This window comes from Dipodomys spectabilis, unplaced genomic scaffold (assembly GCF_019054845.1).
Source record: "Dipodomys spectabilis isolate Male_0828 unplaced genomic scaffold, ASM1905484v1 ptg000018l, whole genome shotgun sequence".
In the NCBI taxonomy this organism is placed as follows: Eukaryota; Metazoa; Chordata; class Mammalia; order Rodentia; family Heteromyidae; genus Dipodomys; species Dipodomys spectabilis.
Window position 1 is genome coordinate 11,017,831 of NW_024870695.1, and position 27,060 is coordinate 11,044,890.

A 27,060-nucleotide genomic window follows, 5' to 3' on the forward strand; every position below is an offset into this window, starting at 1 on the left:
ATCCGGAGCGGCTGAAAGGCGGAAGTGGAGGCCGGAGCCTGGGACACCGCCGGGGGGGAAGAGGAGCGGACTCTTGTGCGAGCCCCGGCCCCAAGTAACGCTGCTGCCCCGGAGCCGCGGTGAGTGTGCCTGTCCCAGAACTAGGGTCTCGTTTGCTTTAAGGCCTCTCCGGGGCACCCCTTCCTCCTGCCCAACCCCAGCCCAGAGGGATACTGGCCCCTCCCCCGACCCGTAGCCCCCACTTTAGTGGCTCCCCAGGCGTCGGGCCAAAGGAAGAACCCTTCTTTCCTTTGCTTACCTGTCCTTTGTGAGCCTTAGGGAAACCTTTGTGGCTCTCCTCTGGCCTGTCCAATCTAGTTGTGGGAGAAGGGGACCCTAAGTTCCGCTCCCCTCTGCGCCTCTAGAATTGGAGGATCTTTGCCAGGTGTGAAGGGACCTGTCTCCCTTCTCCTTTAGAGCTAGCGGGGCATACTGTCTGTCGCCGCATTTCACCAGGAGACTGTTGTCCCCTCCAGCCCTGGGAGAATTTTTATCTCAGTTTCCTTTAGGCGGCGGGGGAGGGGTAGCTCTGGGTGAGACCGTTCCACACGCACAAAAGTATGCGCTCGCCCGGCTCCTTACTTCCCCTCCTTCCCCAAGCCACGGAGCCAGCCAGGACCTCAGCAGAGTTCAAATTCTGGGTCACTTATTAGGCACCGGCTGTCTTGTTTTGCTCCCTGTGTTCCCAGCCCAGTCCTCTATCTAGTTAGGTGGGTCTCTGAATCTGTGTATCTCTCTTCCTGCCTCTGAAGAATTTAGCTGAGGTTTGCTTAATCCTAGCTACGGATCACATAGGATCTGCCCATTCATTATCTTCTCTCTGCCCTCCTCTCCCCACCCTCCTCCCCTTCCCTCTCCTCTCCCCTCCCCCCCTTGCTCCAGGCGCAGCACTGTCCTTTCTAGAGTATGTGAGTGGTTTCCAAGCTTCTGCAGAGGGACTGCTCCTGGGACTCTGTCTGCTGATCTATGGGGGGGGGGGGGGGGGGGGGGAGGGGGAAGATAAGACCAAACATGAGGAAACTGGAATTGAGGGGGCCATCTCTTTCCCACCTCCAAATATATACACTGTACACCTGAGCAACAGGTCCATTCCACACCAGGGTTTCCTCCAGTCCCTTAGGCTTGTATTTATTACACAAGGCTCAATCTGAGATCTCAGTGACAGCTCTGGATCCTGAATGTGCTAATTTTTGTAGGCAAAGGAATTCCCATGCTTGTTAGAAAGTTCTGTTTTCCCCAACTGAACTGACGTATGATCCTGTGTGTTGCTTAGGACTTACTGTGTGTGAAATGGCTGCTATCTCAGTCAAGCTGGAGGGTTCTTTTGTCTTGTGGCCAAAGTACAGGCCAGAGACAACCTTTCTGAGAAATAGTTTGACTCAGGCTAGGACTGACCGTTGCTGTACACAGTGGAAGGAGGGAAAGCTATGCAATCCTTGGAAATTTCTGTAGCTCTTCAGTGTTCTGGACCACCTTAACTACCCTTGAATGCTACTTGAAAAAGCTAAACTCCCGGCATCCCACCCTCATCCCCAGTACTGGGGTTTGAACTCAGGACATGCTTGGTTATTTTGGAGATGAAGTTTGGCAGACTTTTCAGCCCAGACTGACCTTGAGCCACTATGCTCCAGATCTCAGCCTTCTGAGTAGCTTGAATCACTGGAACCTAACCTACTATGAGATCTTTTTTTTTCTTTTGGTCGGTTGTGGGGCTTGAACTCTGGACCTGCATACTGTCCCTGAGCTCTTCAGCTCAGGCAAGCCCTCTACCACTTGAGCCACAGTGCTACTTCTGGTTTTCTGGTGGTTAATTGGAGATCAGAGTCTCATGGACATTCTTGCCTGGGCTGGCCTTGAACATCGATCCTTAGATTTCAGCCTTCTTAGTAGCTAGGACTACTAGCGTGAGCCACCAGCGCCCAGCGCCTTGAGACATTTTGACTACTACTGAGTAATTGATAGTATCTAATTCGTATGTGTGTATTTATTTATTTATTTTTGTGGTACTAGAGTTTGATAGGCAAGTACTCTACCTCTTGAGCTATACCACTATACCTTTTTGCTTTATTTTTCAGGCAGGACCTTGTGCTTTCCCCTCCCCCAGGCCTCTTATCTTTGATCCTCCTACCTCTGCTTCCTACCTAGCTGGGATTACAGGCTATACCAACATACTTAGTTGTACTTCGTACAATATTTTGGGTTAGACTTGTTACACATTTACTTCATTTTACTGGACAACAACAAAATTCTTGTTAAGAGTTAATTGGAGACTCCCTTGACTAGCCTACTTTCTCTAATCAGCATGTGCTTCTCAGGATCAGAGAGGATCAGAGAGGCCTAATTGCTCACCAGCCTTTGGTCTCTGCCAGACTTAACTCTTCAGGAATGGATGAGGATTTGGGGAGTCCTTTGGGAGTCTTGGATATGACAGGCTATCTGAGGGATCCCCCCTTTTCTTTTTTTTTGAGTCTTGTCAGTCATGAGACTTGTACTCTGGGCCTGGGTGATGTCACTCAGCTCTTCAGCTCAAGGTTAGCGCTCTACCAGTTGAGCCACAGTGCCACTTCCGGTTTTCTGGTGGTTTACTGGAGATAAGAGTATCACGGCCTTTCCTACCTGGGCTGGTTTTGAACCATGATCCTCAGATCTCAGCCTCCTGAGTAGCTAGGATTACAGATGTGAGCCACCAGCACCCAGCAGACCTTTCTTTTCTTGGTCTAGATGAACTCTTCCAGCTCTTAACTCTGAAACAAGCTTTAAGAGGAGAAACTCTGCCTTTCATAGAGTCAAGGAAGACATCAGGGCTCCTGTGTTGCAGCCATTTCTGGCATTTAGAAATTATAGAGACCTAATAGACAGGTCTGACACAGTTCTGCAAGAGGAGGGGGTGGCCCTGGTGGATGGAAATCCTTCCTTACTGAGTCTGTCACTCCTTCCTTCTGTCTTTATTCTGTTAGGAAGACTGTCACTTAGAACAATGTTTATAAGCTATAATAAAGTTACAAAGCTCTTTTTGTACACATTCCTCATAAGTGTCCTGGAGATAGTCATATTAGTGTCCCTCCTTTAGAGATGATGTTTTGCCTAAGATCATACAGTTACAAGGTGATCTGGCCATGGCTTAGGTCTTGGGAACATATGTAACCTCATTTTTCCTCATAGCAGGTCCTCCTCTCAGTCTAGTCTGCTTGCTAAATACATGAACATGCAGGCTGAGTGAGGAGGGCACATGTGCTCACTCTTAGTCTTCGTTATCATTGGCTTTCCTCCTCTCTCACAACTAACGCCCTTCCTTGCTCCCTCCTTTCCCTGTTCAGCTCTGTCTCCCCCACCCCACCCTACCCCTTTCCAGGATCTCATACGCTGGCTTGGCTTTCTTGCTCACAGTTGGTGCTTTGCCACTCAATCAAGCCTCCAGACCACTTTTCTTTTGCTGGTTAATTGGAGAAAGAGTCTTGCTGGCTTTTCTGCCTAGGCTGGCTTTGAGCCTTGAGTCTTAGCTCCTGAGTAGTTAGGATTACAGATGTGAGCTATTGGCCCCTGGCTCCTTTGCTCTTTCCTTGGGATTGAACCCAGGCCTTGCCCATGCTAAGTAAGAGTTTTGCCTTTTGAGTAATGTCCCCAGTTCCTAACCTCTTGAGCCCTTTTGCTTTGCTTCTGGAGGCCATGACAGTTCCAAGCTATTATTCTCTAAGGCCCAAGGATTTATTAATGTCTGTTAATATCTGTATGCCTTTAATGGATTTCCTGGAAACCTGAAAGTGTAGAGGACTAGAAATGAAAGTAAAAGTGGGTGGACTGAAGGGTTCCACTGGGCAGAGTGGAATGGTCAGGAACCAACAGAGCTGGCCTGTGATTGGCCTCTGATTCCCCTTTGATACTGCCTACTGCTTGCAAGTGAGAAGATTGTGGCTCTCCACCAAGAACTCCTCTCATATACATTTAAATTCAGTCCTATCAAGCAAGTACTTCTTAAAACCCTCTTACAACCTTTATCCAGTTGTCAGAGAGGCAGTACAAGTGGAAGAAGGTGTTAGAGTCAGGAGTCAGCTGGACATAAATTCCCATCTTTCTTTTTCTTTTTTTTTTAATTTAATTTTATTTTATTTGAGAACATACTGTACAGAGGGGTTACAATTACATGGGCAGGATAATGCATACATTTCTTACCAAGCATTGCAGCCTCCTCCTTTGTTTACCCTTCACCTCCCTTCCCACCCTCCCCCCTCCCCCCCACCCAGTCATACCCCCCCTCCCCCCCACACTCCAACATTGTAAAGCTGGTTTTGACATGACATTTTGTACTTCTCATTGTTGCAACAGGTCCACCTGAATCCTTAAACGACTTGTTTGTCCCGGTCTCCTCCACATGTTATACTGACATCAAATATAGTGAAAGCGGGGGTTTCTTTTTCTTTTTTGGTCAGTTGTGGGGCTTGAACTTTGGGCCTGGGTGTTGTCCCTCAGCTCTTCAGCTCAAGGCTAGACCTCTACCACTTGAGCCACAGCACCACTTGCGGTTTTTCTGGTGGTTAACCGGAGATAAAGAGTTTCACAGACTTTCCTACCTGGGCTGTTTTTTTTTTTTTTTTTGGGGGGGGTGGGTTCCGGTCGTGGGGCCTGAACTCTGGGCCTGGGCCCTGTCCCTCAGCTCTTCAGCTCAAGGTTAGTGCTCTACCACTTCAACCACAACGCCACTTCTAGCTTTTTTTTTTTTTTTTGCTTATGTGGTGCTGAGGAATCGAACCCAGGGCCTCAGGCATGCAAGACAAGCACTCTACCACTGAGCCACCCTCCCAGCCCCCAGAGAATTTTTTTTTTTTTTTTTGTCAGTTGTGGGGCTTGAACTCTAGGCCTGGGCACTGTCCCTCAGCTCTTCAGCTCAAGGCTAGAGCTCTACCATTTGAGCCACAGTGCCACTTCCGGTTTTCTAGTGGTTTATTGGAGGTAAGAGTCTCATGAACTTTCCTTGCCCAGGCTGGCTTTGAACCGTGATCCTCAGATCTCAGCCTCCTGAGTAGCTAGGATTACAGGCATGAGCCACTGGCGCCTGGCTCCACAGAGAAATTTTTAAAGAGTAACCTTGGATCGATATTTTGGCCAGAAGAAATGTAAGCGATACACTGCCAGTTTGGAAAAAAAAAAAAATGCAGTGAAGAAAAAGTGTACTATGTAGTGAATTACCACTAGTTACCTAAGTAGCAATGCTTCCTCACAGAGAACACAGACCTATCTGGTAAAATACTCAAGGTTAAACTTCCAGAGGTACTGTGATGGGATATTCTGTTACATTATAGCCTGCAACAATCTTTCAGACACAAAAACAATACATCACAAATAAATTTTAAAAAATGAACCATTGTACTCTGATAGTGAGTATGCAGTTTTATTATTATTATTTAAATATGATCTTGGCTTCAGAAAAATGGTTTATTAAACCAAGATGCTTCCTCAAACTTATCAGAGAAGTTTTTTTTGTTTTTTTTTTGGGGTCCGGTCGTGGGGCCCCCGTGGGCTAATTTTGAACCACAGTCCTCAGATCTCAGCCTCCTTAGTAGCTGGGATTACAGGCATGAGCTACCGGTCCGGCATGAATTTCCATCTTCACTCCTCTGCTTAGCACTTATGTGACCCTGGATTTGTTACTTGACCTCACTGGACCTGTTTGTTCCATTAAAAAGGAGATATGAAGTATCTTTCAGAATTAGAAACAAAGTGTAAAAGAGCTACTCCAGTGCCAGGTACAAATTAGATTCTCACAATATAGCAGTTGCCTCTGGTAAGTAGGTTAGGTTTAGAAAGCATATTATAATTCATCCCCAGAATTCTGACTCAGCATCAGTACCAAATGTCTGCAATGACGTCTAGTACTTTACTTGATGGTTCCACATGTCTGGTTGCAGACATTGATCAGGATTGATGGCAGTTGTGTTCCCATTTTTCAGAAGGAAATACTAAGGCAATCACTGTACTTCTTCCACTGGGATTCTCAGATGCCACTGAGGTTACATGCTATGGTGTGAATTCTTTTTTTTTTTTTTGGGTCCGGTCATGGGGCCTGAACTCTGGGCTTGGGCGCTGTCCCTCAGCTCTTCAGATCAAGGCTGGCATTCTACCACTTGAGCCACAGTGCCACTTCCGGCTTTTTTCTTTTTGCTTATGTGGTGCTGAGGAATTGAACCCAGGGGCCTCAGACATGCAAGGCAAGCGCTCTACCACTGAGCCACCTTCCTAGCCCCGTGGTGTGTATTCTTACAGCCATAGAGGTCTTTGTATCTTCTAGGCACTTCATTCTTAATCATCTGTAAGCCTTTCATATTAAATCCATCTCATGGGGGCTGAGAATGTGGCTTAGTGGTAGAGCACTTGCTTAGCATGCATGAAGCCCCCTAGGTTTGATTCCTCAGTAACATCGGTGTGAGGGGGGGAGGAGCCGGAAGTGATGCTGTGACTCAAGTGGTAGAGGTCTAGCCTTGAGCAAAAGAAGCTCAGGGACAGTGCTCAGGCTCTGAGTTCAAGCCTCAGGACTGGCCAAAAAATAAAAAAAAAGCCATCTCATATCAATTGTAGATTGCAGTGCAGCGTTTGCATTAATTTAAAAAACAGGAAACTTGAGGACAATATTTTGGTTATAGCAGACTGCTTTGGATTTGATTCTGAGATTCCTGGGATTTATATTTCCTCTGACTGGGGGCAGGGTATTTTTAATTAATTTTTTTTTTTTTTGGCAGTAAGTGGATATTGAAGTCTGAGCCCAGGGCCTGTCACCCACTAGGCAAATAGTCGGGGTCATTTTTTGGAGCAGTTTGAGAAGCATTGTTTCAGGTAGGGCTCATAAATTAAGATGTCCCCAAATCTAGGTAGTAGTACTTCCAAAGACCTTGGCAGTTGCGCTGGAAGTGTAGCTCTGGTGGTAGAGCATTTGCCTAGCAAGTGTGAGACCTTAAGTTCAAACCCTAGTGCTATAAAAAGAAGGAAAAAAGAAAAGATTTTAACCAAGTGCCTATAATCCTAGCTACTCAGGAGGTTGAGATCTGAGGATTGCCATTCAAAGCTAACCTGGGCAGAAAAGTCCTCTTATCTCCAATTAGTTACTCAACAAACTGGAAGTGGTACTGTGGCTCAAAGTGGTAGAATGCTAGCCTTGAGCAAAAAGAGTTCAAGGGACAGTGCCTAGTCCCTGAGTTCAAGTCCCAAAACTGACAAGATTTTGACAGAGAATAGTCAACACCCTCCCTTCCTCCGTGCCAGTCCTTGGCTTGAACTCAGGAGGGCCTAGGCACTGTCCTTCAGATTTTTTTGCTCAAGGCTAGTGCTCTACCACTTGAGCCCAAACTCTACTCTTGGTGGCTAATTAGAGATAAGTCTCATGAATTTTTCTCCCTGGGCTGGTTTTTGAACCATGGTCCTCAGATTTCAGCCTCCCGAGTAGCTAGGATCTATATATAAGCTGCTGGCATCCAACAGAGTACTTTTTTTTTTTTTTGCCAGTTGTGGGGCTGGGCCTGGGCGCTGTCCCTCAGCTCTTCAGCTCAAGGCTAGCACTCTACCACCTGAGCCACAGTGCCACTTCTGGCTTTTTCTGCGTATGTGGTGCTGAGGAATTGAACCCAGGGCCTCATGCATGCAAGGCAAGCACTCTACCACTGAGCCACCTTCCCAGCACCGATATAGTACTTTTTGAAGTGTCCTCTGCATAAATAGCCTGGCATTATGAGACATTAGTCTTTAGAATTAATTCCTTTTTTGTATACAGGCACAGTAATACAAATTAAAGCTAAACTTAAGCTTTGTGTCTATGTGCCAGACACTCTTCTGAGGCCTGAGCCTACTCATTTCATCTTCACAACAAGCACAGATGGTAGGGCCTGTGCTTCAGCCCAGTGAGGAGCCATGCAGGAAGGGGCAGAGCAAGGGTTAGAAGTACAATTCTGCTTGCATCACTGTTTAGTACCATTCTCCTCACCTTCATCTCTAGGTTGAGTGAATGCAGTTGTCTTTGCCTGGAAGGCTGTCATTTACCTTACCTGCCTGGAAGCTATACCTTCCTACTTTCCTGTCAATACTCAGCTTGAACGTCACTTCTTCTTGGAAGCTTTCCCTTAGCCCAGAAAGATAAGGGTTCTTCTGCATGAGTTTCTTCTTATGGCTGGATCCCTGCCCCTTTCTATCTCCTCTGGTGTAGGAACCCTTTAGGGTCACACGTCATCTCCTTTTTTATCTCTGTGGCCAGTAGTAGGCATGATAGGTTTCCCACTGGAACTGTTAGAGGGAAGAGATGACTTCCAAACATGCTCAGAAGCCCCCTGCCCACTTCCTTCCACACCACTTTCCTGGGCTTGGACCAAATAGCTCAGTCTGGTTCCAAGCTTGAGCCCTACAGAAAGTTGTTCACAGACAGGTAGTAGAGCAGGCAGGTAGGATGATTGTGAGAGCACCAAATCCCCACAAAGTAGAGCTATCCAAATCTCCATTTCCAGGTGGGCACGGCCTGGCTGGCCACAGCCTTGGTGACCAGCAAGTGTGTCTGGTTGCAGATGGAACATGCTGTGCCTCTGCCATTGTGCATGGTGAGGCAGTGCTGACCCCAGGTGAGCACTTAGCAAGGATCAGTAGAAGTGAATTTCGCTCGGGTCTGTGGGTGCTAATCTGCATGTCTGCGTGGGGCTCAGTGCAAGTGGTGGCAGGGCAGAGGTGCAACTCCAGTAATAGAGTGCTTGCCTACAATGTGTGTGGCCTGAGCTCCATCCCCAGCATTAAAATTCAAATGAGAAAAGAAAGAGGCAGCCGTGTATGGTGAGAGCAGGTCTCCTGTGAGCTTTTCACAGGTTGGCGTCCCTGCTCCTAATCTGTGGTATTGGGGTGCACTTGTCTGCTCACCTCAAGACTTGAGTCTGGTGTCTACCAGCCGGCCTTCCCACCTCCTGTACGTACACGTCCCATGTCAAATTAACTTGTTTTCAGGAATGTGAGTTTATGATCTTGTCACAAGATTAGCCACTTATGCCGCCACTACCACTGCCTTCCTCCTCCTCTTCTTTTTTTTTTTTTAAATGAACTTTTCCTTTCCAAACGGTTATGAAGGTAATACAGAAATTTTTCACCTCTGCTCCTACACTCCTGTCTGATGACCCTAGCAGTTTTGAGAACACTGGATGGGTATTCTGCAGAATATCCTTGAGTTGGGATTCATTTGAGGTTTCTCATGATTGACTAAGAGTGTTGGGGTGGATACGTCAGATGTAAAATACCATTTTCTTCATTGGGGTCCTGGGGATTGAAGGGAAGGCCTGGAGCTTGTTATGAGAATGTTAGGTAGGTGCTCCATTACTTGAGCTATACCCCAGCCCTTTTGTTTTTCATTTCTAGATTATCCCGTCTACACGTCCTGAGTAACTGGGATTACAGGTATACATTACTACACTCAGCTTTAAGTGCCATTTTCATCACATTGTATCAAGGGCACATATATATAATCAGTGTGACCTATCACAGTCTGTGTCAACTTTGGTCACTTGGCTGAAGTGATGGTCAGATGTGTTCACTGTAAACTACCCCTTCTTCATAGTCTACTTTTTGGAAGGACATCACTATGTATAGTCCAGACTTAAAGAATGGGGAGTTAGGGCTGGGAAGGTAGCTCAGTAGTAGAGTGCTTGCCTTGCATGCCTGAGGCCCTGGGTTCGATTCCTCAGCACCACATAAGCAGAAAAAGCCAGAAGTGGCACTGTGGCTCACGTGGTAGAGCGCTAGCCTTGAGCTGAAGAGCTGAGGGACAGCGCCCAGGCCCAGAGTTCAGGCCCCACAACCGGACCCAAAAAAAAAAAAAAGAATGGGGAGTTAAACCCTCTAATGGACCATAGAATACTGACATGAGTTATTAAATATATCTACACAAGAGGTTTGTCTGTTCTCCCTCATTTATTTATTCAGCTATTTGTAAATCAGTATGAATACGTGGACATTGATTTCACACATTGGTTTTTAGTCTAGTAGTCCTCTTTCTTTTATTGCTCTTATTGCTCTTGCTCTGACCATTAGTTGCTCTCAGCTCCCTTTGACCTACCTCCTTCCCCACACCATTGTGAACTTTTCTGTTTTTGTATTTTGAACACTTCCTTACTTTTTGGCACTACAAAGTGCTCGTGTATTTCCTGTCCTATAATCTGTGTCTTCCAAGGCCATTGCCTTTTTACTGAGAGTTTTTCTCTTCAATGTGCTGATAGGGCATTATGTGGATGAGTTCAAGTTTTTCCTTCTGATGGTTTATTCCTAGTCCCTGAACACTCCAGAGTTGGGGAAGGTGGAGAGGTACCTGGGCACCACCCTGTAAGAACCCTGGAAGGCTATGGGAATTGTTCTCTATTTTGGGTGCCAAGTTCTCCAGTCAGTCATTCCTGGGCTCTGGGTGCGGGATTCCACGTGCAATTCCACATGGTCTGGCACCGTGTCTTTTGCTGCCATTCAGAAAAAGATGTCCTCTTTGGGAAGGTTTGTGCAGTTTTTGTGACTCTAAGCAGGCCAAGAGTGGACTGTCACTTTACGCTTGATCCTGAATCATTGAATAGCTTAAATCCTTCCATTGAACTGTCACTCTCTGAAGACCTGTAACTCGAGCCCTGCTGGAATGCTAACTGGATCTTAACGGGAATTGGTTTACAAAGTTCTTGCCTTCTATTTGTAGCTCCATGAGTGTCCCCTTCAGATGGTTCTTCAGAAGCCTCCCTGGCCTGGAAGAAAATGCGGTGGCCTCCCTTGCTCTGGCTGCCCTCCTAGTCATCATGTTGCTTTCTGAGCTGCTCAGCCTGCTGTGGTGATAAATGACGCCGGTTTCTAAACCTTTAGCATTTTCAGCCTAGTTTTTAAAAGGAACTCTGGTTTCTTCAGTCAGCTGCCCCATGCTGGTTCCCTCCCCCTCTCAACTGAACTACTTCCCTTTCCTGAGAGGGGCTTGGAAATGGAAGGAAGGGCATGCTGGCTTAAAGGTGCTTTGTGTTGCAGGCCCCCCCACTTTTTCTTTCTTTCTTTCTTTCTTTTTGTTAAAAGGTTATATTTTGCCTTGATTGGGGATTTCAACGAAGTGCAGAGTTCTGAGAGTTATGGAAGGATGGCAGCCTTCCTCTGTTCTTGTGGCATTTAGGAGCAGCTCAGAGAAGTCAAAGTTGGGATGTTGACATGAGTCTTCTAGGAAACAAACAGGTGGGGTAATGGCTCTCAGTTCCCCTGCGCATATTTCTTTTGCCTGCAGTTGCCCTGGACCCCTTTTCCAGGGCCCATCATGGGGAGAGAATGCTGATGTTTTTAGTTTGTTTCCAGGAAGGAGCAGAGTCTTCCCTGGCCAGTAAGCAGTGCTGAGCATTTCTGTGGTCCAGCACTTTGCTATGAATTTTACCTACTGGGAGACGAGGTGCTAGTCCTTTTTTGTTGTTGTTGTTGTTGGTCATGGGGCTTGAACTCTGTGCCTGGGCACTGTCCCTCAGCTCTTCAGCTCAAGGCTAGCGCTCTACCACTTGAGCCACAGTGCCTTTTCCGGTTTTATGGGTGGTTTGTTGAAGATAAGAGTCTCAGGGACATTCCTGTCCTGGCTGGCTTTGAACTGTGATCCTCAGATCTCAGCCTCCTGAGTAGCTAGGATTACAGGCGTGAGTCCCTCTTTTATGGTGAGGAATTGCATTCAGGGACACAACACAGGGCTAGCCTGGCCTATAGCTCTCTTGAGGTTGGGGTGGGGGGGAGGGGGGGAGGGCAGGAAAAGTCATCTGCAGGTGGATATGTGTTTAAACAAGCTTTCAGCTGCCTCCATCTGCTTGCCAAACCTTTCCAGGCTCACCTAGATCTTGTGCCTAGTTCATGATATTTGTGTGTCTTATTTGACCTATGAACAATTAAAACAAAGGAAACCCACAGTTCAGTCTTCGGGGATTTTGTATTGTGGTCCTTTTCACCCCAACCTTGTCCTGAGATTCTCTGACCTTTTCACTTCCAACCCTTAAGCCCCCAGTTCCTCAGCCTTTTTGTCACCTACATAACTTTGTGACAATTTGGGGAAGCAGTAATGTGATTAATTTATTGATTTAGACATTGATTTAGACATATTAATTTATTGTTTAGACATTCATTGCTTGATTTTTTTTCTGCCTAGCACCATTCTTCGTTTTTGTTCCATAGAAATGAAGAAGAAAAGTCTGGTGAAATAACTGCTTCAGCTTGTAGGCTGTCCCTTAGAGCTCACAGTGAGAACCTTGACCTTGTTCTTGTTAAGCTGGGCAGCCTCTGACCACAGCATGTGTGTGGCACCGAGCAGGAGGAATCGAGTGTGCTGGGGCAGGACACCTGATTCTGTCCCTGGCTCTCCTCACACATCCCACTCAGCTGCCTGGAAGCTAAGGGCAAAACAGAGGGCAGTGGTTAACATGGGCTTTTTCTGGTTTTTTGTACATACAGGAAGGGTTTGTGAGAGGTGTCAGTTGTTGGTATGAGTGGCTGAGGAACAGGTGCTGCGGGTGACTGACTTTCAGCAGAGGTTCTGGTAGTCCTAGGCCTTGGGCAGCAGCAGAAGTGGCAGCTGTCCTGGCTGGCACTCCTGGTCCCTGCAGAGCCCCTCCTGAGACAGAGGAAGACAAGCCTTGCATTGATGACATTCTTGTTGGTAATGTCCTAAGTAAGTTGTAACTGTACAAGTAAAACAGATACTGGGCGTGGTGGCACACGTTGTAATCCAGCATTTGGAAGCAGAGGCAGGGAACTGTCTGGGTTATAATGTAAGTTGTAGGCCAGCCTGGGCTACACAGTGAGACACTATTTCAGACATAACAAAATGCCAACACGGAGTAGTTGTGAGGATCCTGAGTCAGCAGGAGTCACTTCTGTCCTCACTGGCATCCAGATGGCATGTGGTCCACCCTGGGACTGCAACAGGTGTGTGTAGGGACCATGGAAGCACCTTGTGTGGCCAGTTCTCTCCCCCTACCCTCTCTCTTTTTGCCAGTCCTGGGGCTTGAACTCAAGGCCTTGGTACTGTCCCTGAGCTTCTTTTTACTCAAGGCTAGCACTCTGCCACTTGAGCCACAGTGCCACTTCCGGCTTTTCCTGAGTAATTTATTGGAGATGAGTCTCATGGACTTTCATGCCTGGCCTGGCTTCAATCTGTTATCCTCAGATCTCAGCATCCTGAGTAGCTAGGAGTACGGGCGTAAGCCACTGGTACCTGGGTCCAGTTCTCTTCTGAGTATCCCACCTAGCTCTGGGAAAGGAAGATCTGGCTTGTAGAGTGTGAACCAGCACACAGCTACATCTTTATCTCTCACACCCTGTGCCTGGACATGTGTATGGGTTTGTTATTCCCAAAGTACCACATTGCAAGTTGAGTTTTTGCCACAGCCGGACCAATCAGGGTGTGTGGGATTGGCCATCAGGCCCTGTTTAGAATCGTCTTACCAATGCCAGTGTGTCTCTCAGGATCATTGGACAGGATCAGCCTTGCCTGGTGCAGCTGTGGGCCATCCCCTGTCATTGACCTGCCTTGCTACCCCACCACCCAAGCCCCGTGATCCCCTGTTCTCTGTTGGCTCACTCTGTTGGCCCTCCAGCTGCCCACAAGGCTCTTCCTGGACAGTGCAGTCTGACCACACTGACCAAGCCATGTCAGCAGACACATGGCATGTCCTCTTCCCTTGTGGGTGCAGGGAGAGAGGGAGTGGACACTGGAGGTTTCCATCCTCTCCTGAAAGTTAGCGCTGACTCTGCTTTGCTTCCCTTTGGGCCTCTCCAAGGAACCCTCTGCCAGGGAGAGCTGAGAAAGCAGCTCCGTGGTCAGGGAAGGGTTTCTTGGCCTTCTTGCCAGGGCAGAGCCATGGGAAGCTGGGGGTCTGTCCCAAGGGGCCCCGGCAAGGCCTTCCATAGGAGGGAAAGGGCTGGGAGCCAGCTGTACTCTGTCCTGCTGGTCTCTGGTGAAACTGCAGATTCAGTCTGGACACTTGGTATTGTGCTTCCAGGTTTAAGTGCTTTGTTGCCCCTTCATCCTTGCCACTTGTCAAGCAGTGATGGGGTTGGTGGCTTGGCTGGGGTTCCTGGAGACTCCATGGGGCCTCGTGTACCCAGGGGGCAGGAAACTAGCTCATCTTGAGTGTCCTTTTGGGGTGATCTAGAAAGTCATCTGTGGTGGCATAAAGGCAATACTTCTTTCCTCTCCTGTTTCACTCCCTTGAATCTCAAACTTACTGTTGGAGAAGTAGCTTAGCTCTCAGCCTGTACTGTTTGGCTCAGGCTCCAGAGCCAAGCCTACTCTGCGTACGCTCCAGGTGAGACACAGACCCTGTATGTTGTAGCACAAGTCCTGCCATACTCTGTGATTCTTCCATGCTTTGTGATTCCATCACCGGCCCTGAACCCCTTTCCCTTTTTTCTTTTTTTGCCAGTCCTGGGGCTTGAATTCAGGCCCTGAGTTTCTTTTGCTTAAGGCTAGCACTCTACCACTTGAGCCACAGCGAACACTTCCGGCTTTTCTGTTTAGCTGGTACTGAGGAATTGAACCCAGGGCTTCATGCATGGTAGGCGAGCACTCTGCTACTATGCAACATTCCCAGCCCCCCTCATTATTCTTAGTAGATGATAATCTTGATAATGTTCTTGTGTTTTACTATCTCTGATAGGGGAGCCTTACCTAAATTTGGAGGCTTGGGCGCACACTGTGTGATGCTGGACAAGCCACCTCACCTTCCCTTCATTTGTTTTTCTGTAATTAGTGAGGATAGAATTAGGTCTATAAGTGCCCTTCTTTTCTTTTTTTGTCAGTTGAACTCGGCCTGGGTGCTCTCCGTGAGCTTTTCTGTTCAAGGATAGTGCTCTGCTACTTTTAGCTAAACCTCTAATTTTCTGATGGTTAATTGGAGCTAAGAGTCTCACAGACTTTTTCTTGCCTGTGCTGGCTTCAGACTGGGATCCTCAGATCTCAGTGTTCTGGGTAACCACCAGCACCCAGCTATAAGGTCCTTTTAGAGAAGCTCTGATAACCAGCAAGTCAAAGCTGGTAAAGCCAGCTACTACACTAGAGTTATAATGTAGTACCAGTTGTTGTTGCAACCCTACCTTTAGCCCAGTACTGTGCTGAACACTGTGGTGTCTCACTTAATACTTTTTAATATTCACAGCAACCAGTGCGATTGGTATTAAATAATACCATTTTGTAGATAAGGAACTGAGGTTGATAATACTTGTGTAACTTGGCCAAGGTCTCCCCACTCACCAACAGTGGAGCCCGGGCTTTATGCAGACTCCCAGGTTGGAACCTGCTTGTCATGCTGGGGAAGGAATGGGGCACCTTGTGGAGGCTGGTGATACCTCACATTCTTCTTCCCTCTGGCTTAGCAGCCAGCTGGAAGCCAGGCCACACCTGTTGGGAGGCTGGCCTCTCCTCCCATGTGCTGGGTGGTGGCCTTCCCCTGGGAGGACTGGCTATAGGTCAGTCATCTCCCCACTAAACTGAGCACTTGCAGAACTTCAGCTGGTTCTAGGCCTGAGGCTCTGTGTGTGGCTTCCTTGTAATGTTTTATACCTTTCCTGCTGTGTCCCTTGTTTCCTTCCCTTTAAACTAACTGGTCACAGAATTCAGCCACCTTCTCAACTCTTAAATATTCTGGAATATTCTTTTTTTTTTTTTTGTCGGTCATTGGACTTGAACTCCGGGCCTGGGCGCTGTCCCTTAGCTCTTCAGCTCAAGGCTAGCGCTCTACCATTTGAGCCACAGTGCCACTTCCAGCTTTTTCTATGTATGTTGTGCTGAGGAATTGAACCCAGGGCCTCATGCATGGAAGGCAAGCACTCTACCACTAAGCCACCTTCCTAGCCCAGGAATTTTCTTAAATATTATTTATCCTTAAATATTCTTTTTGTTTGTTTGTTTGTTTGTTTGTTTTGGGGTGGGTCCAGTCGTGGGGCCTGAACTCTGGGCCTGGGCGCTGTCCCTCAGCTCTTCAGCTCAAGGCTAGCGCTCTACCACTTGAGCCACAGCGCCACTTCTGGCTTTTTTCTTTTTGCTTATGTGGTGCTGAGGAATCGAACCCAGGGCCTCATGCATGCAAGGCAAGCGCTCTACCACTGAGCCACCTTCCCAGCTCCTTAAATATTCTTATTCAGAGATATATCTTAAAATATTCAGGAATGATTTTTTTCCAGAGTAAAGTATAACTGAAGCATAAGTCCAGAACACCTCCAGGGGAGCCTGGACTGGGCCTATTGGTTCTTAGGCCACCCTAGCTAACCTTAAGTGAGGCTCCACCCATCCTCCAGCCAACAATCTGGCCTCTCTAATCAGCTCACTATCCAAGCTATGTGCACTCACAGAGGAAATCTCTAAAGCAAACAGGAAGCACAAGAGACACCCATCAGCTGGAATTACTGGCCCTTTCACCAGGAAGGGCCAACAGTATGAAGTGGGTGATTACATGAAGTAGAGAAGAGAAAGGTGAACAGTCTAATGGGGTTGGAGAAGGGGGTGACATTCCAGCAGCATCTGGTGTCTTGAGGTTTCATTTGTGAAAACAAGCCCCCCACCTCATCCCATAACCTGTATTATCCACAGCAAGAATCAGAGAGTGCCTTTCTGTTTTTCACTCTTGGCTCTTTATCAATTGCAACTCACATGCTTAAATCAGCTACTTAAAAACACGTAGGGGAACCTTTTTTTTTTTTTTTTAAAGAACATTGAGTTCTGGACTCCACCTTTAGAAATTCTAAGATTAGTTGATCAGGGTTATTTCCTAATGGAGTTTAAAGGCCCAATAAGTGACAGGTTTGCTACACTAAAGGCTAGTTTACCAGCTTTGACTTGTTAACCAAGGAGCTTAAAAGGACCTCAAAGACCTAATCCTATGCTGGTGATTCTGATGAAAATAGTTTAAGACGCACTGCCTTGGAGTGGCTGGAGTTCAAGAAACTCATGGAGTGGCCAGAGGAAGGAACAGTGTCCTACTTTTTCTTTCTCTCTTGTCTACTCTTGGCCCCCAAAGTGCTTGCGCACAGAGGAGTGTTTAGCAGCTTAGATCTCAGTGCCCTTTTCCTTTTGTGTGCATTATAGGAAAAGTCACTTTGACTAGGATGGCCTGAATCTTTGCACCTTCTACCCTTTGCTGTGGAAGACATGGCCCATTTTTGGTGGTCTCTGATTTGTCTTCTTGGGCTTGAAGCTAACACTGAGTGGCAACTTGGGGCAGGGAAGGGGTGTTTTTTGGTCTAGTCTCTGTCTGTAGGCAGCTTTGGATTCTTAAGAATTTGATTTTTAACCCTAAGACTATCTTTCGTTTTTCTTTTTCCCTGTGCCAATATTGGGGCTTGAACTTAGGTCCTAGGCACTGTCTGTGAGCTTCTTTTGCTCAAGGCTATTGTTCTACCACTTGAGCCACAGTGCCACTTCTGGCTTTTTCTGAGTAGTTTATTGGGAGGTGAGAGTCTCAAGGACTTTCCTGCCCCAGCTGGCTTTGATCTCAGCCTCCTAAGTAGCTAGAATTAGGCATGAGACACCAGTACCCAGCTTATCTTTTTTAAAAAATTACAGTCACATCACTTGATCTATAGAAGATAATTTTTGCTACTGTTCAAGAGGAAAGATTCCTCCCCTCAGGACGCAGGATAGCTCAGACATGAATCCATTCACCTTTACCACCTGCCAAAGGTATATCTTTGATTTCCCAATCCTTGGAGGGACAGCTATAAGGCTTTCTGGGCTCTGAGACTTAGACATCCTCATATTCTGGGTGTCCTTCATGGTAAAAATTACCTTCTTCAGTGCTTTATTGTCTGGAAAGGTTGGACACTGCTCATGTGATCACTGAAGAGAGCCAGGAAAACCACGAGGCAGCAGACCATAAAAAGTGCTGCGTCTGCCTGCTCAGGTGGAAGGCAGGACCAGTTATCAGGCAGAACATGCCAATAGCCAGTTTGAACCATCCAGCTAGAGCAGTTAACTGGTGATGCCAAAGTCTGTTCACCAGTAGCCTTTGCGAAGGCATTATGAGCAACAATATCAATACTGTTAACTGCTGTTTGCTCAACACTGTCATGACCACTGGCACACCCCATCACTAATAGCACTAGTGAGACAGACTCAGCTCAGGTGGCTTCTATAAGGTGACTCAGAAACAGGATGCCCAAAGTGGTGCCCAAAGCTGGGTGCTCATTTGCTTCATGCCAGCCACACTAGTCCTGGCTGTGCTTCAGTGGCAGCTAGCCGACCCTGCTGTAAACCTGTAAGGGCTCTCAGACAGCTGATGCACAAACAAGAACCAGTGTACTTGTCTCCTCTTGGGCTTTTTTTTTTTTTTTAAACTCATTTTGTCTGCACAGGTTTGGAAACCCACTTACTAGGTAGGAACAAGATTCAGATGTGCTGGTTTTTTCAGTAGATGTTGGTTGCTGCCCAGGCTAGTAGCTCTCTTCCCTAAATCCAGCTGCTTTGCTTTTTTGGAATCAGGGACTTGCTTTTCTGTCCCCCTCACCCTCACTGGTTTATAGTTCCTCTAGTGTCCCAGCCACATTCAATTCCTAGCTAAGATTATGCGTCACATGTACTCACAGTAATAACTAACTTGTAATTCCATTCTAGTCTTCCCTCTGTGGCCTTAGCCCTGCCTGGCCCTGAGTGGCTTCTTCTGCTTTTGGGAGTATGGGGACTGCAAGATCACTGTGACTGTCACCAGAACCAGACCTTGCCATACCAGCAATGGTGCTGCAGCTACTCAAAACCAAACACAGAGGGTGTGCATTGCCTTCATTGTTTTCCCCAGCGGGGGGTGGGAGGGGATAACTTTTGCTCAGCTTACAGGAACCCAAGTTTTCATCCTAGCTGTGTCACTTGTATGCTGTATGGCCTTGAACTGGGCATTTAATACCTGAGGGCCAAGTTATTGTCTGTAAAAATTGGGTGGGGAGGGGGTTGATAAAAAGCTTACAGGAGATACTGGTTATGCTATCACTCAGTAAACGTTAACAGTTTTTGAAAATTGTTTTCTTTAACAACCACTCTTGAGTTCTAAGATATGCATAGGCGTTGTGAGGAAGGCCTCTGATGAAGCCTGAAGCTCTGGCCTGTCTCTTCCTTGCCTGGGATAGAATGAGAAAGCACCTTAACTATGATATATTTAAACAGCATTTCTTGCTACTGACACACATACACTCACACGTACCGCCATTCTTCCTTCCTCCTTGTGCTTTTGGGGAAGAGGTGGCCCTCATTTCAAAGCTCTTTTCCTTTGGTACTGTCCAGAAAGGAAACCCTTGTTCCTGGTTGTGAATCATTCTTCCTGAAGCTCAGTTATTAAATGAGTTGCTGGGAGAACTTGGATGTGAAAAGGATCTGAGGCTGAATAGAGCAGGCCCTTTGCTGTCAGCATCTTGCATAGGCCCAGACACCTCCCTGTCCTTTCACTCCCCTGTCCCTTGGCTGTAAAAGAAGGCATTCCTCTTGCTCAGGGGCAGAGCCTGGGTCTCCCTGGGGTCTCTGTGGAAGACACCTCCTGTATAGACTTATACAAAGGCAATCTAATTAACAGCTTCTTCCTATCTTTTTTTAAAGTATAACTTTATTGTTACTATTAAGATGTTCTACAGAGGGTTACCATTTCATAAGTCAGGTAATGAGTACATTTCTTTTTTTCGGACAATAACACCCCTTCCTTCACTTTCCCACAGTTTTCCCATCCCCTCTCTGCACACAAGTTACACAGGTCATTTTCCACCTAATGTCTACTAAGTACAATGATTGTCTTTTCCCATCTTAAATCCAAATATTGATTAGAATCTTCAGGTCTTGTGGGTGTGTGTGCCAGTTTTCAGGCTTGAACTCAGGGTCTGGGGGCTATCTCTGAGCTTTTGTGCTTAAGGCTATAATGCTCTACCACTTGAACAACAGCTCCACTTCTGGCTTTTTTGGTAGTTGATTGGAAATAAGAGTCTCATGGGCTTTTCTGCTTGGACTGGCTTTGAACTGTGATCCTTAGATCTCAGCATCCTGAGTAGCTAGAATTACAGGTGTGAGCCACCAGCACCCCGTATATTCTAATCTAATACCAACTTGGAGTACTCATTTGAAAAACATGCTGTTCTGTGTATGTTCTGATACCTTTTGTTTTTTTGTTTTTTGGTCTGGTCGTGGGGCCTGAACTCTGGGCCTGGGCGCTGTCCCTCAGCTCTTCAGCTCAAGGCTAGCGCTCTACCACTGAGCCACAACACCACTTCCGGCTTTTTTTTCTTTTTGCTTATGTAGTGCTGAGGAATCGAACCCAGGGCCTCAGGCATGCAAGGCAAGCGCTCTACCACTGAGCCCCCTTCCCAGCCCTGTTCTGATACCTTTTGGTGTAAGTCTTCTAGAGGCTTCCGGAGATAACCACCTACAGTTATAGCAATTCCAAAGTTTTACAAAAAGCTTGAGCTACTGAGCACCTGTGGCTCACGCCTATAATCAGGAGGCTGAGATCTAAGGATTGCAGCTCAAAGCCAGTCCAGGAAAGAACATCCATGAGACTCTTACCTCTATTAACTCGCCCCCAAAAAAAACAAAAACAAAAAAAGTCAGATGTGGAACAGTTTCTCAAAGTGGCAGAGTGCTGAGCACAAAAAACCTCAGGCCCTAAGTTCAAACCTTAGTACAGCCACCAGAAAACAAAACAAAAACCTTGAACCTCTGAAGCTTTCACTTGCTGAGAGACTGAGAAGCTGGGATTGAAGCACAGCTGTTGGGGGTGCTGGCCTTAGTACCCCATGTTTGCCTCCATTCCTCCCCATACTGCTCCCTCACTCTTTTTCTGTGTCACCCCCCTGCCTCTGCCAGTAAAGGAACCAAGGTCTCTATTTAAAAGGGAAAATTGGCAGCCAGTCTAACTACCAGCAGAGCTCTGGCTTGAGTGTGTGTTTTGTTTTTTAATGTGTGTGAGACTTCTGGCCCATCCAGAATGAGAGGCCTAGAGACGGAGGCTGGGATGAGTGATTGGAACATTACTGTGATTCCTACACACAGTGGTACACGGTCAGCTCAGATCAAGAAAGAGGTGGCAGGAGCATGGCCATTTTATTAACTGCTTGCTCTGGCCAGGCCCTGGTCCCTGAATACCCACAAGCCCCTTATCTGAGGAGCTGTCAGGACTCCCTGTTCCCTTACCTACCTTCCCCCCACACTCTGGCTCTGCCCAGATCAGGCTGTAGTCTTAGTACAATACTATAAGCTCTTTGTTTGTTGACCTAAACCCTAGTGTCTTCCTGGACCTGCTTTTTGTTGGGGAGCTCATGGACTTAGCAGTCTACAATATATCCATTCCTGTCCTATTTATCTGTAAGTGAATGTGTATATTCAAGATTGGGAAGTCAGAGTATTGGCTCAGAACCATGATTCTAAAGTTGAGAGGCCACTTCTGTCTGTACTGTGTAGAGCAAGGAGGTATGTAGCCTAGTGAGGGCTCCAGCCTGGGGTGTCAGCCAGGTCATCAGGGAGGGCAGAGGGGTGACCTGTGGTTTAGGAAGGGCCTCCTGTGACAGTCCCAAAACTAACTTCCTCTTTCTTACTTCTGTCTTGCAGTTGGAGGCCCCCTCCCCATTAAGTGCCTCTTTGTATAGTACCCGCCCCCACACTCACTGGTACCACTATAGTGCAGCGGGCCATGGCGGGTCGGGGAGGCACAGCGCGACCCAATGGACCAGCGGCTGGGAACAAGATCTGTCAGTTTAAGCTGGTACTTCTGGGGGAGTCTGCAGTAGGCAAGTCCAGCCTCGTCCTCCGTTTCGTCAAGGGCCAATTCCACGAGTACCAGGAGAGCACAATTGGAGGTAAGTGGGCACATGGGATCAGGAGGGCTAAAGAGATGCCTTGACATTAAGGACAGGAGAGCTGCCTCATCACAGAGACTAAATCCATCTGGGGTATCATACCTGTTCCTCAAACCCAGCAGCTTGTCTCCGTGTTAGTTGAGACAAGCTCATAGGAGTTAGCTGGGAAGTACAAACTGGCTTCTTGCCACGGTTCAGCCTCTTATTTGCGTGGCCTTGGCTGGACCTCTCCCGTTGATCCAGTCTCAAGACAGGGAGAGGCTGGCTCTGGATCACTGAGGTCCTTCTCACTGTGTGGGGCAATGCATATGCCCTGGCTTCTCCTGCTTTCCAAAGTGGGGATGGCCTGGTGACTCATAGCTGGCTGATGGCTTTTTTTTTTTTTTTTTGGCCAGTCCTGGGGCTTGAACTCAGGGCCTGAGCACTATCTGTGAGCTGCTTTTTACTCAAGGTTAGCATTCTATCACTTGAGCTACAGCACCACTTCCAGCCTTTTCCGTTTATGTGGTACTGAGAAACAGAACCCGGGGCTTTCATGCATGTTAGGCAATGTGCTAAGCCACATTCCCAGCCCGGGTTGGCATTTCTGAGTCTGACCATTACCCATTCCTGGAGCTCAGAGCATGCTGTTGATTCCCTATTGATCAGCATTTAGGATATGAGAAAGGGTCTGGACTCAGCCTTTTGCCTCAGTGGCCAATGAAACCTCAAGAGGCCAGGGCTAACCTTGGACTTGAGTCATCCCTTCTTTACTCCCTTGGTTGGTAGGAGGAGGTTTCTAGGCAGCTGGAAGCAAAAAACAGGCTGCCTCAGCAGTCTTCCTGCTGCCTCTTCAGCACTTGGGTCAGAAGCCTGAGAGGGGGAAGTGGAATGGTGCCCCTGGCTGCTCAGTAGGTGGGAAGAGCAGACAAGGAAAGCAGCTTTCTACAGAGCTGTCTGATGCCCGGTGCTGGTGCAGGCAGAGGGACTCTTCCTGCCTGCCTGCCTCGGCTCTGAGACCCCTCCTTTGGAGCATATATGCATCTGTGCCTGTGTCCCCTTGTCTCACACAGGGTCTCTGGGATCCAGCTATTGAGGGGTGGTAGTGTAGAACTGCCTGTGGGGCAGCAGGGGGTGGGGCTAGCTGGAGCTCTGTAGGTGGCAGGGGTGATGGAGAAGCTGGCTATCCAGCTTTAGCCTGGCAGTGGAACAAAGTGGACTTCCCTGGCAAAGCTAAGCCCGTGAGTGAGTGAGTGAGTGTGTGTGTGTGTGTGTGAAATCAGCACCTCTAGTCTGGAGTAGGACCACAGAAGGGTGGGAGGAGGAGGGTAAGGAGGAATGCTGGGGGCCTTGCCCTCTGTCCTTGGTATGAGGTCTTCCTTGGATCTTCCCTTTCCTGCCCTTTGCTGCATTCTTTAGAGAATGGCCTCCCCTGGCCACATTGGCAGTCCATGGGGTCCCCATCGTCCCCGGACCCACACCCATGGCCCCGTGTGCCATGATCAGGCCTGCTGTGGCTCCTGGGTCATGGACTTTTGTGTGCCCATCTCTTTGGCAGATTTCTGAGTGCCAGAGGCTAGAAGCAACTGAAAATATGTAGGGGTGGCCTATAACTTACCTGGTGACACCACTTTCTCTCTTACAGCGGCCTTCCTCACACAGACTGTCTGCTTAGATGATACAACAGTCAAGTTTGAGATCTGGGACACAGCTGGACAGGAGCGGTATCACAGTCTGGCCCCCATGTACTATCGGGGGGCCCAAGCTGCCATCGTGGTCTATGACATCACCAACACAGTAAAGATTTTCCCTTCTTTCTTTGCCCTTCATCTTTGAGTTATAAAATCCCCCATTTCAGGCCTCTCAATCCTCTGTTTTTGGGGTTCTTGGTTGGAGTATAGTCAGTTTTCCTCTGCCAACCAGAATTGTTTTTTTGTTTTTTGTTTGTCCTGGGGCTTGAACTCAAGGCCTGGGCACTGTCCCTGAGCTTCTTTTGCTCAAGGCTAGCACTCTACCACTTGAACCATAGCACCACTTCTGGCCTCTGTGTATGTGCTACTGAGGAATCAAACCCAGGGCTTCATGCATTCTAGGCAAGCACTCTACCACTAAGTCACATTCTCAGTCCCGACTAGAATTTTTAAGGATGACATCTCAGATACCTTAACTAAGACCATTTGAGCTTCACTGTCACTGTCCTGTGTCTCTGACATTCTGGCCCTTTCTCCTCAGGATACTTTTGCACGGGCCAAGAACTGGGTGAAGGAGTTACAGAGGCAGGCCAGCCCCAACATCGTCATTGCACTCGCGGGTAATAAGGCAGACTTGGCCAACAAGAGAGCTGTGGAATTCCAGGTAGGGAGTGACAATACTTGGCAATGAGCAAGCAGCTGCATGAGGCCTCCACAAGATGCTTAGGGACTGTGGAAAGGGCCAAGTGCAGGACAACAGGCACCTTTCATTTGCTGTCTACTTGTGACTCATGCATGGGTCCAAGAGGAGCGTGGGGAGGATAGGGCAATATGTGTATGATACATGAAGTTTGTGTTTTTGTCTTGTATTAGAAAAGTACAGGATTTTTTTCCTTCATATAACTCATGTACATAGTAGAAATGCATCATGCAAGAAAACATGGAAAGTAAATTTTAAGTCTCAACCTTTCCTTCCTCTAGCCTCCCCTTCCTCCGCTGCTTATCTTTACAGAAGTGCACATGTACTTGTGAATCCCTCTCTTCTCATAGATGGGCATACCCCATTCATACTGAGTATTCTTTTTGACCAGTCCCTAACTGGTGACTTCCAAATTGTAATAACTGAAGAATAGAAATGTTTATACTTTTGTCCAAATGTGAGTTTATTTTTAGTATAACTTTCTAGTATTTCCCAGCTTAGTTCTTTTGAACAATAAGAAGGCAAGGTGGACCTAGGAAAGTCTGAATGGATAAAAACAAACATCTGCTGATATTCATGAGCTGAGACATATGATGTGAATGGGGAGACCTGGGGTTGAGATGTTTTAAGGGAACTCGGAACAAGGAAACCATAGGACTGAAAACCCTTGGCCTTTGTCCAGTCAAGCTCTATTATATATAAGGACATGCTTTTATCCTGGGCCTTAGCCCCTGTCAACTGCTAACATTTTCTTCCTGCCCTTTCTCTCTCACTTCCAATGAATCAGGAAGCACAAGCCTATGCAGATGACAACAGTTTGCTGTTCATGGAGACTTCGGCAAAGACTGCAATGAATGTGAATGAAATTTTCATGGCAATAGGTAACTTTTTTCTCTTCCCCCATCCCATCACTTCCAAGGGCTTATTTCTTGTGTGCTGTTCTCTAATGGGTTGTGGTTGGGGTGTTTCTCCACCAACATATCTTTTACCACCTTAGTAGTGCACCTCGTAAGTTTCTAAAGCCTGAATTTCAACCTTTTTTACTCCCTGACCTTTAGCTTGTGCCCATTTTAAAATCTGCCTTTACCCTTTCTTAGTTTTGGGTCACTTGACTCTAGAGTTATCCTACCACTTATTAGCTCTGTGGTCTTGGGAAAGTTGTTTCTTTTTGTTTTTTGTGTTTTTGAGACAAGATTTGAATATATAGCAAGAAAAGCCTTTAACTCTGCCTCAACATCCCAAGTGCTGGGATTATGGGCATTCACTACAATCCTGACCCTGGGGAAAGTTCTTTAAAATCTCTTTGCCTCCTTTTTCCAAGACACTCACAGTACACTTGCTGCATGGAAAGCCCTGTCACCGATGGAGTAGGATGGTGGTAAAGGTGCAGTTGGGAGAGCGTATTGGGGTAGCCCCACTGAAGCATTTTCCTCTTGTCTCCCAAACAGCTAAGAAGCTTCCCAAGAATGAGCCTCAGAATGCAGCTGGTGCTCCAGGCCGAAACCGAGGCGTGGACCTCCAGGAGAACAACCCAGCCAGCAGGAGCCAGTGCTGCAGCAACTGAGCCCCCCCTTGCCTATCACTGCCCCCACTCCTCCGCCTGAACGACCCGACTGGAATCCATTCTAACCAATCGCACTTAACAACGACTCGGGCCACAGCTGGGGGCAGGGGAGGGGTCCATGATTTCTCCGCATAACTTTGATCCTAGACCGGAGGGAGTTATTCCACCTGCACCTTTCTGTACAAATACTAATTCAATTTTAAGTCTTAAGTCACTTTTTTAATATATATGATCTTCTGCTCTTCCCACTTCCCCCCTTTCTACTGCTCTCCAACTCTCCTTTGCTGGTAGTACCCACCTTGTCTGTGGGACAGGGGGTTAAGCAGTTACCCCCTTGTTTCCCTCTTGTTGGAGAGCAGACTCCACAAGAGCACCCACATCCTTACCTTGTTGGGAGTGGTCTTGGTCCAGGGCAGTGGGCAGGCCCTGGACTGGGAAGGGACAGGTAGCTCTTCCCACAACTGGCTGTCATCAGGCTGCAGCCCCCTCCCCGCTCTACTCTAAGCTGGGAGAGAAATGGCAGCAGTATCGCAGCATCATTATGACAGCCACATCCCCATTGCCCCTGACCCCTCCACCCTAGGTCACCCTGACCTCTGGCTCTGAGCCCTGTTCTGACCAAATCACGATGATGAGTATTTGGGGTGGGTGGGCAAGGGTGGGGGGAAGAGGGAAGGGATGGAACCAACTTTTTCTGTATTTTGTATTGTATGTTTTCTTCAACATGTAACCAATCAGTATCTTGTCAATATAGTCAGCCGATCGATCGATCTCACACTTGTCTTCGTCTTTCTCTAGCAGCTTATCAATGTCCTCTCTAGTTTATTGAAATTAATTTAAAATGAACCAGAGTGTTCTTAAACACAGCCCCCCTCCCCATACACACAATTTGAGGGGATGCTGGTGGTCATGGTAACCAAGAAAAAGCTCTGAGTATGTAGGATCGGGACAGCACTGACCTGGGGCCAACTAAGCTTGAAGCTGAGGGTCCTGCATTTTTCTCTCCCCCACCTCCCTGCCCTCATCAGCTTACATTAGGGGACACAGAATTCATGTGTGGGAGATCTCTGAGATGACCACTGGGGGTGCACCAGGCCTGTTGGGTGAATCTTCTCATCCTCTTCCTTGAAGAAGGGACACTGACAACTTCAAAAAGCAGGGCTACAGCACCTCACTTTCCTTGCCACCTGGCACCATTTTTCTCCACTGCATTCCTTCCCTCCCCCTGCAGGTCCACCCCCAAGTCTCAGGTCCCTTCACTAGGTCTGGGTCTGGGG

The 27,060-nt window shown here is 47.5% G+C and overlaps 1 protein-coding gene across 2 annotated transcripts; it reads left to right on the top strand.

The window, feature by feature from the left end:
* Rab5c (RAB5C, member RAS oncogene family) lies at positions 1 to 26,558 on the top strand. 2 transcript variants are annotated; one of them, XM_042673793.1, is made up of 6 exons: positions 1 to 119; positions 21,602 to 21,849; positions 23,474 to 23,625; positions 24,061 to 24,183; positions 25,007 to 25,100; positions 25,668 to 26,558. In XM_042673793.1, exons 2-6 carry the CDS (start codon positions 21,684 to 21,686, stop codon positions 25,781 to 25,783), a joined length of 651 nt encoding a protein of 216 aa, XP_042529727.1. In that variant the 5' UTR covers positions 1 to 119; positions 21,602 to 21,683; the 3' UTR covers positions 25,784 to 26,558. The 2 variants fall into 2 exon arrangements, with proteins under 2 accessions (XP_042529727.1, XP_042529728.1); XM_042673794.1 differs by lacking the exon at positions 1 to 119 and adding an exon at positions 16,408 to 16,501.
* The last annotated feature ends 502 nt before the right edge of the window (positions 26,559 to 27,060 follow it).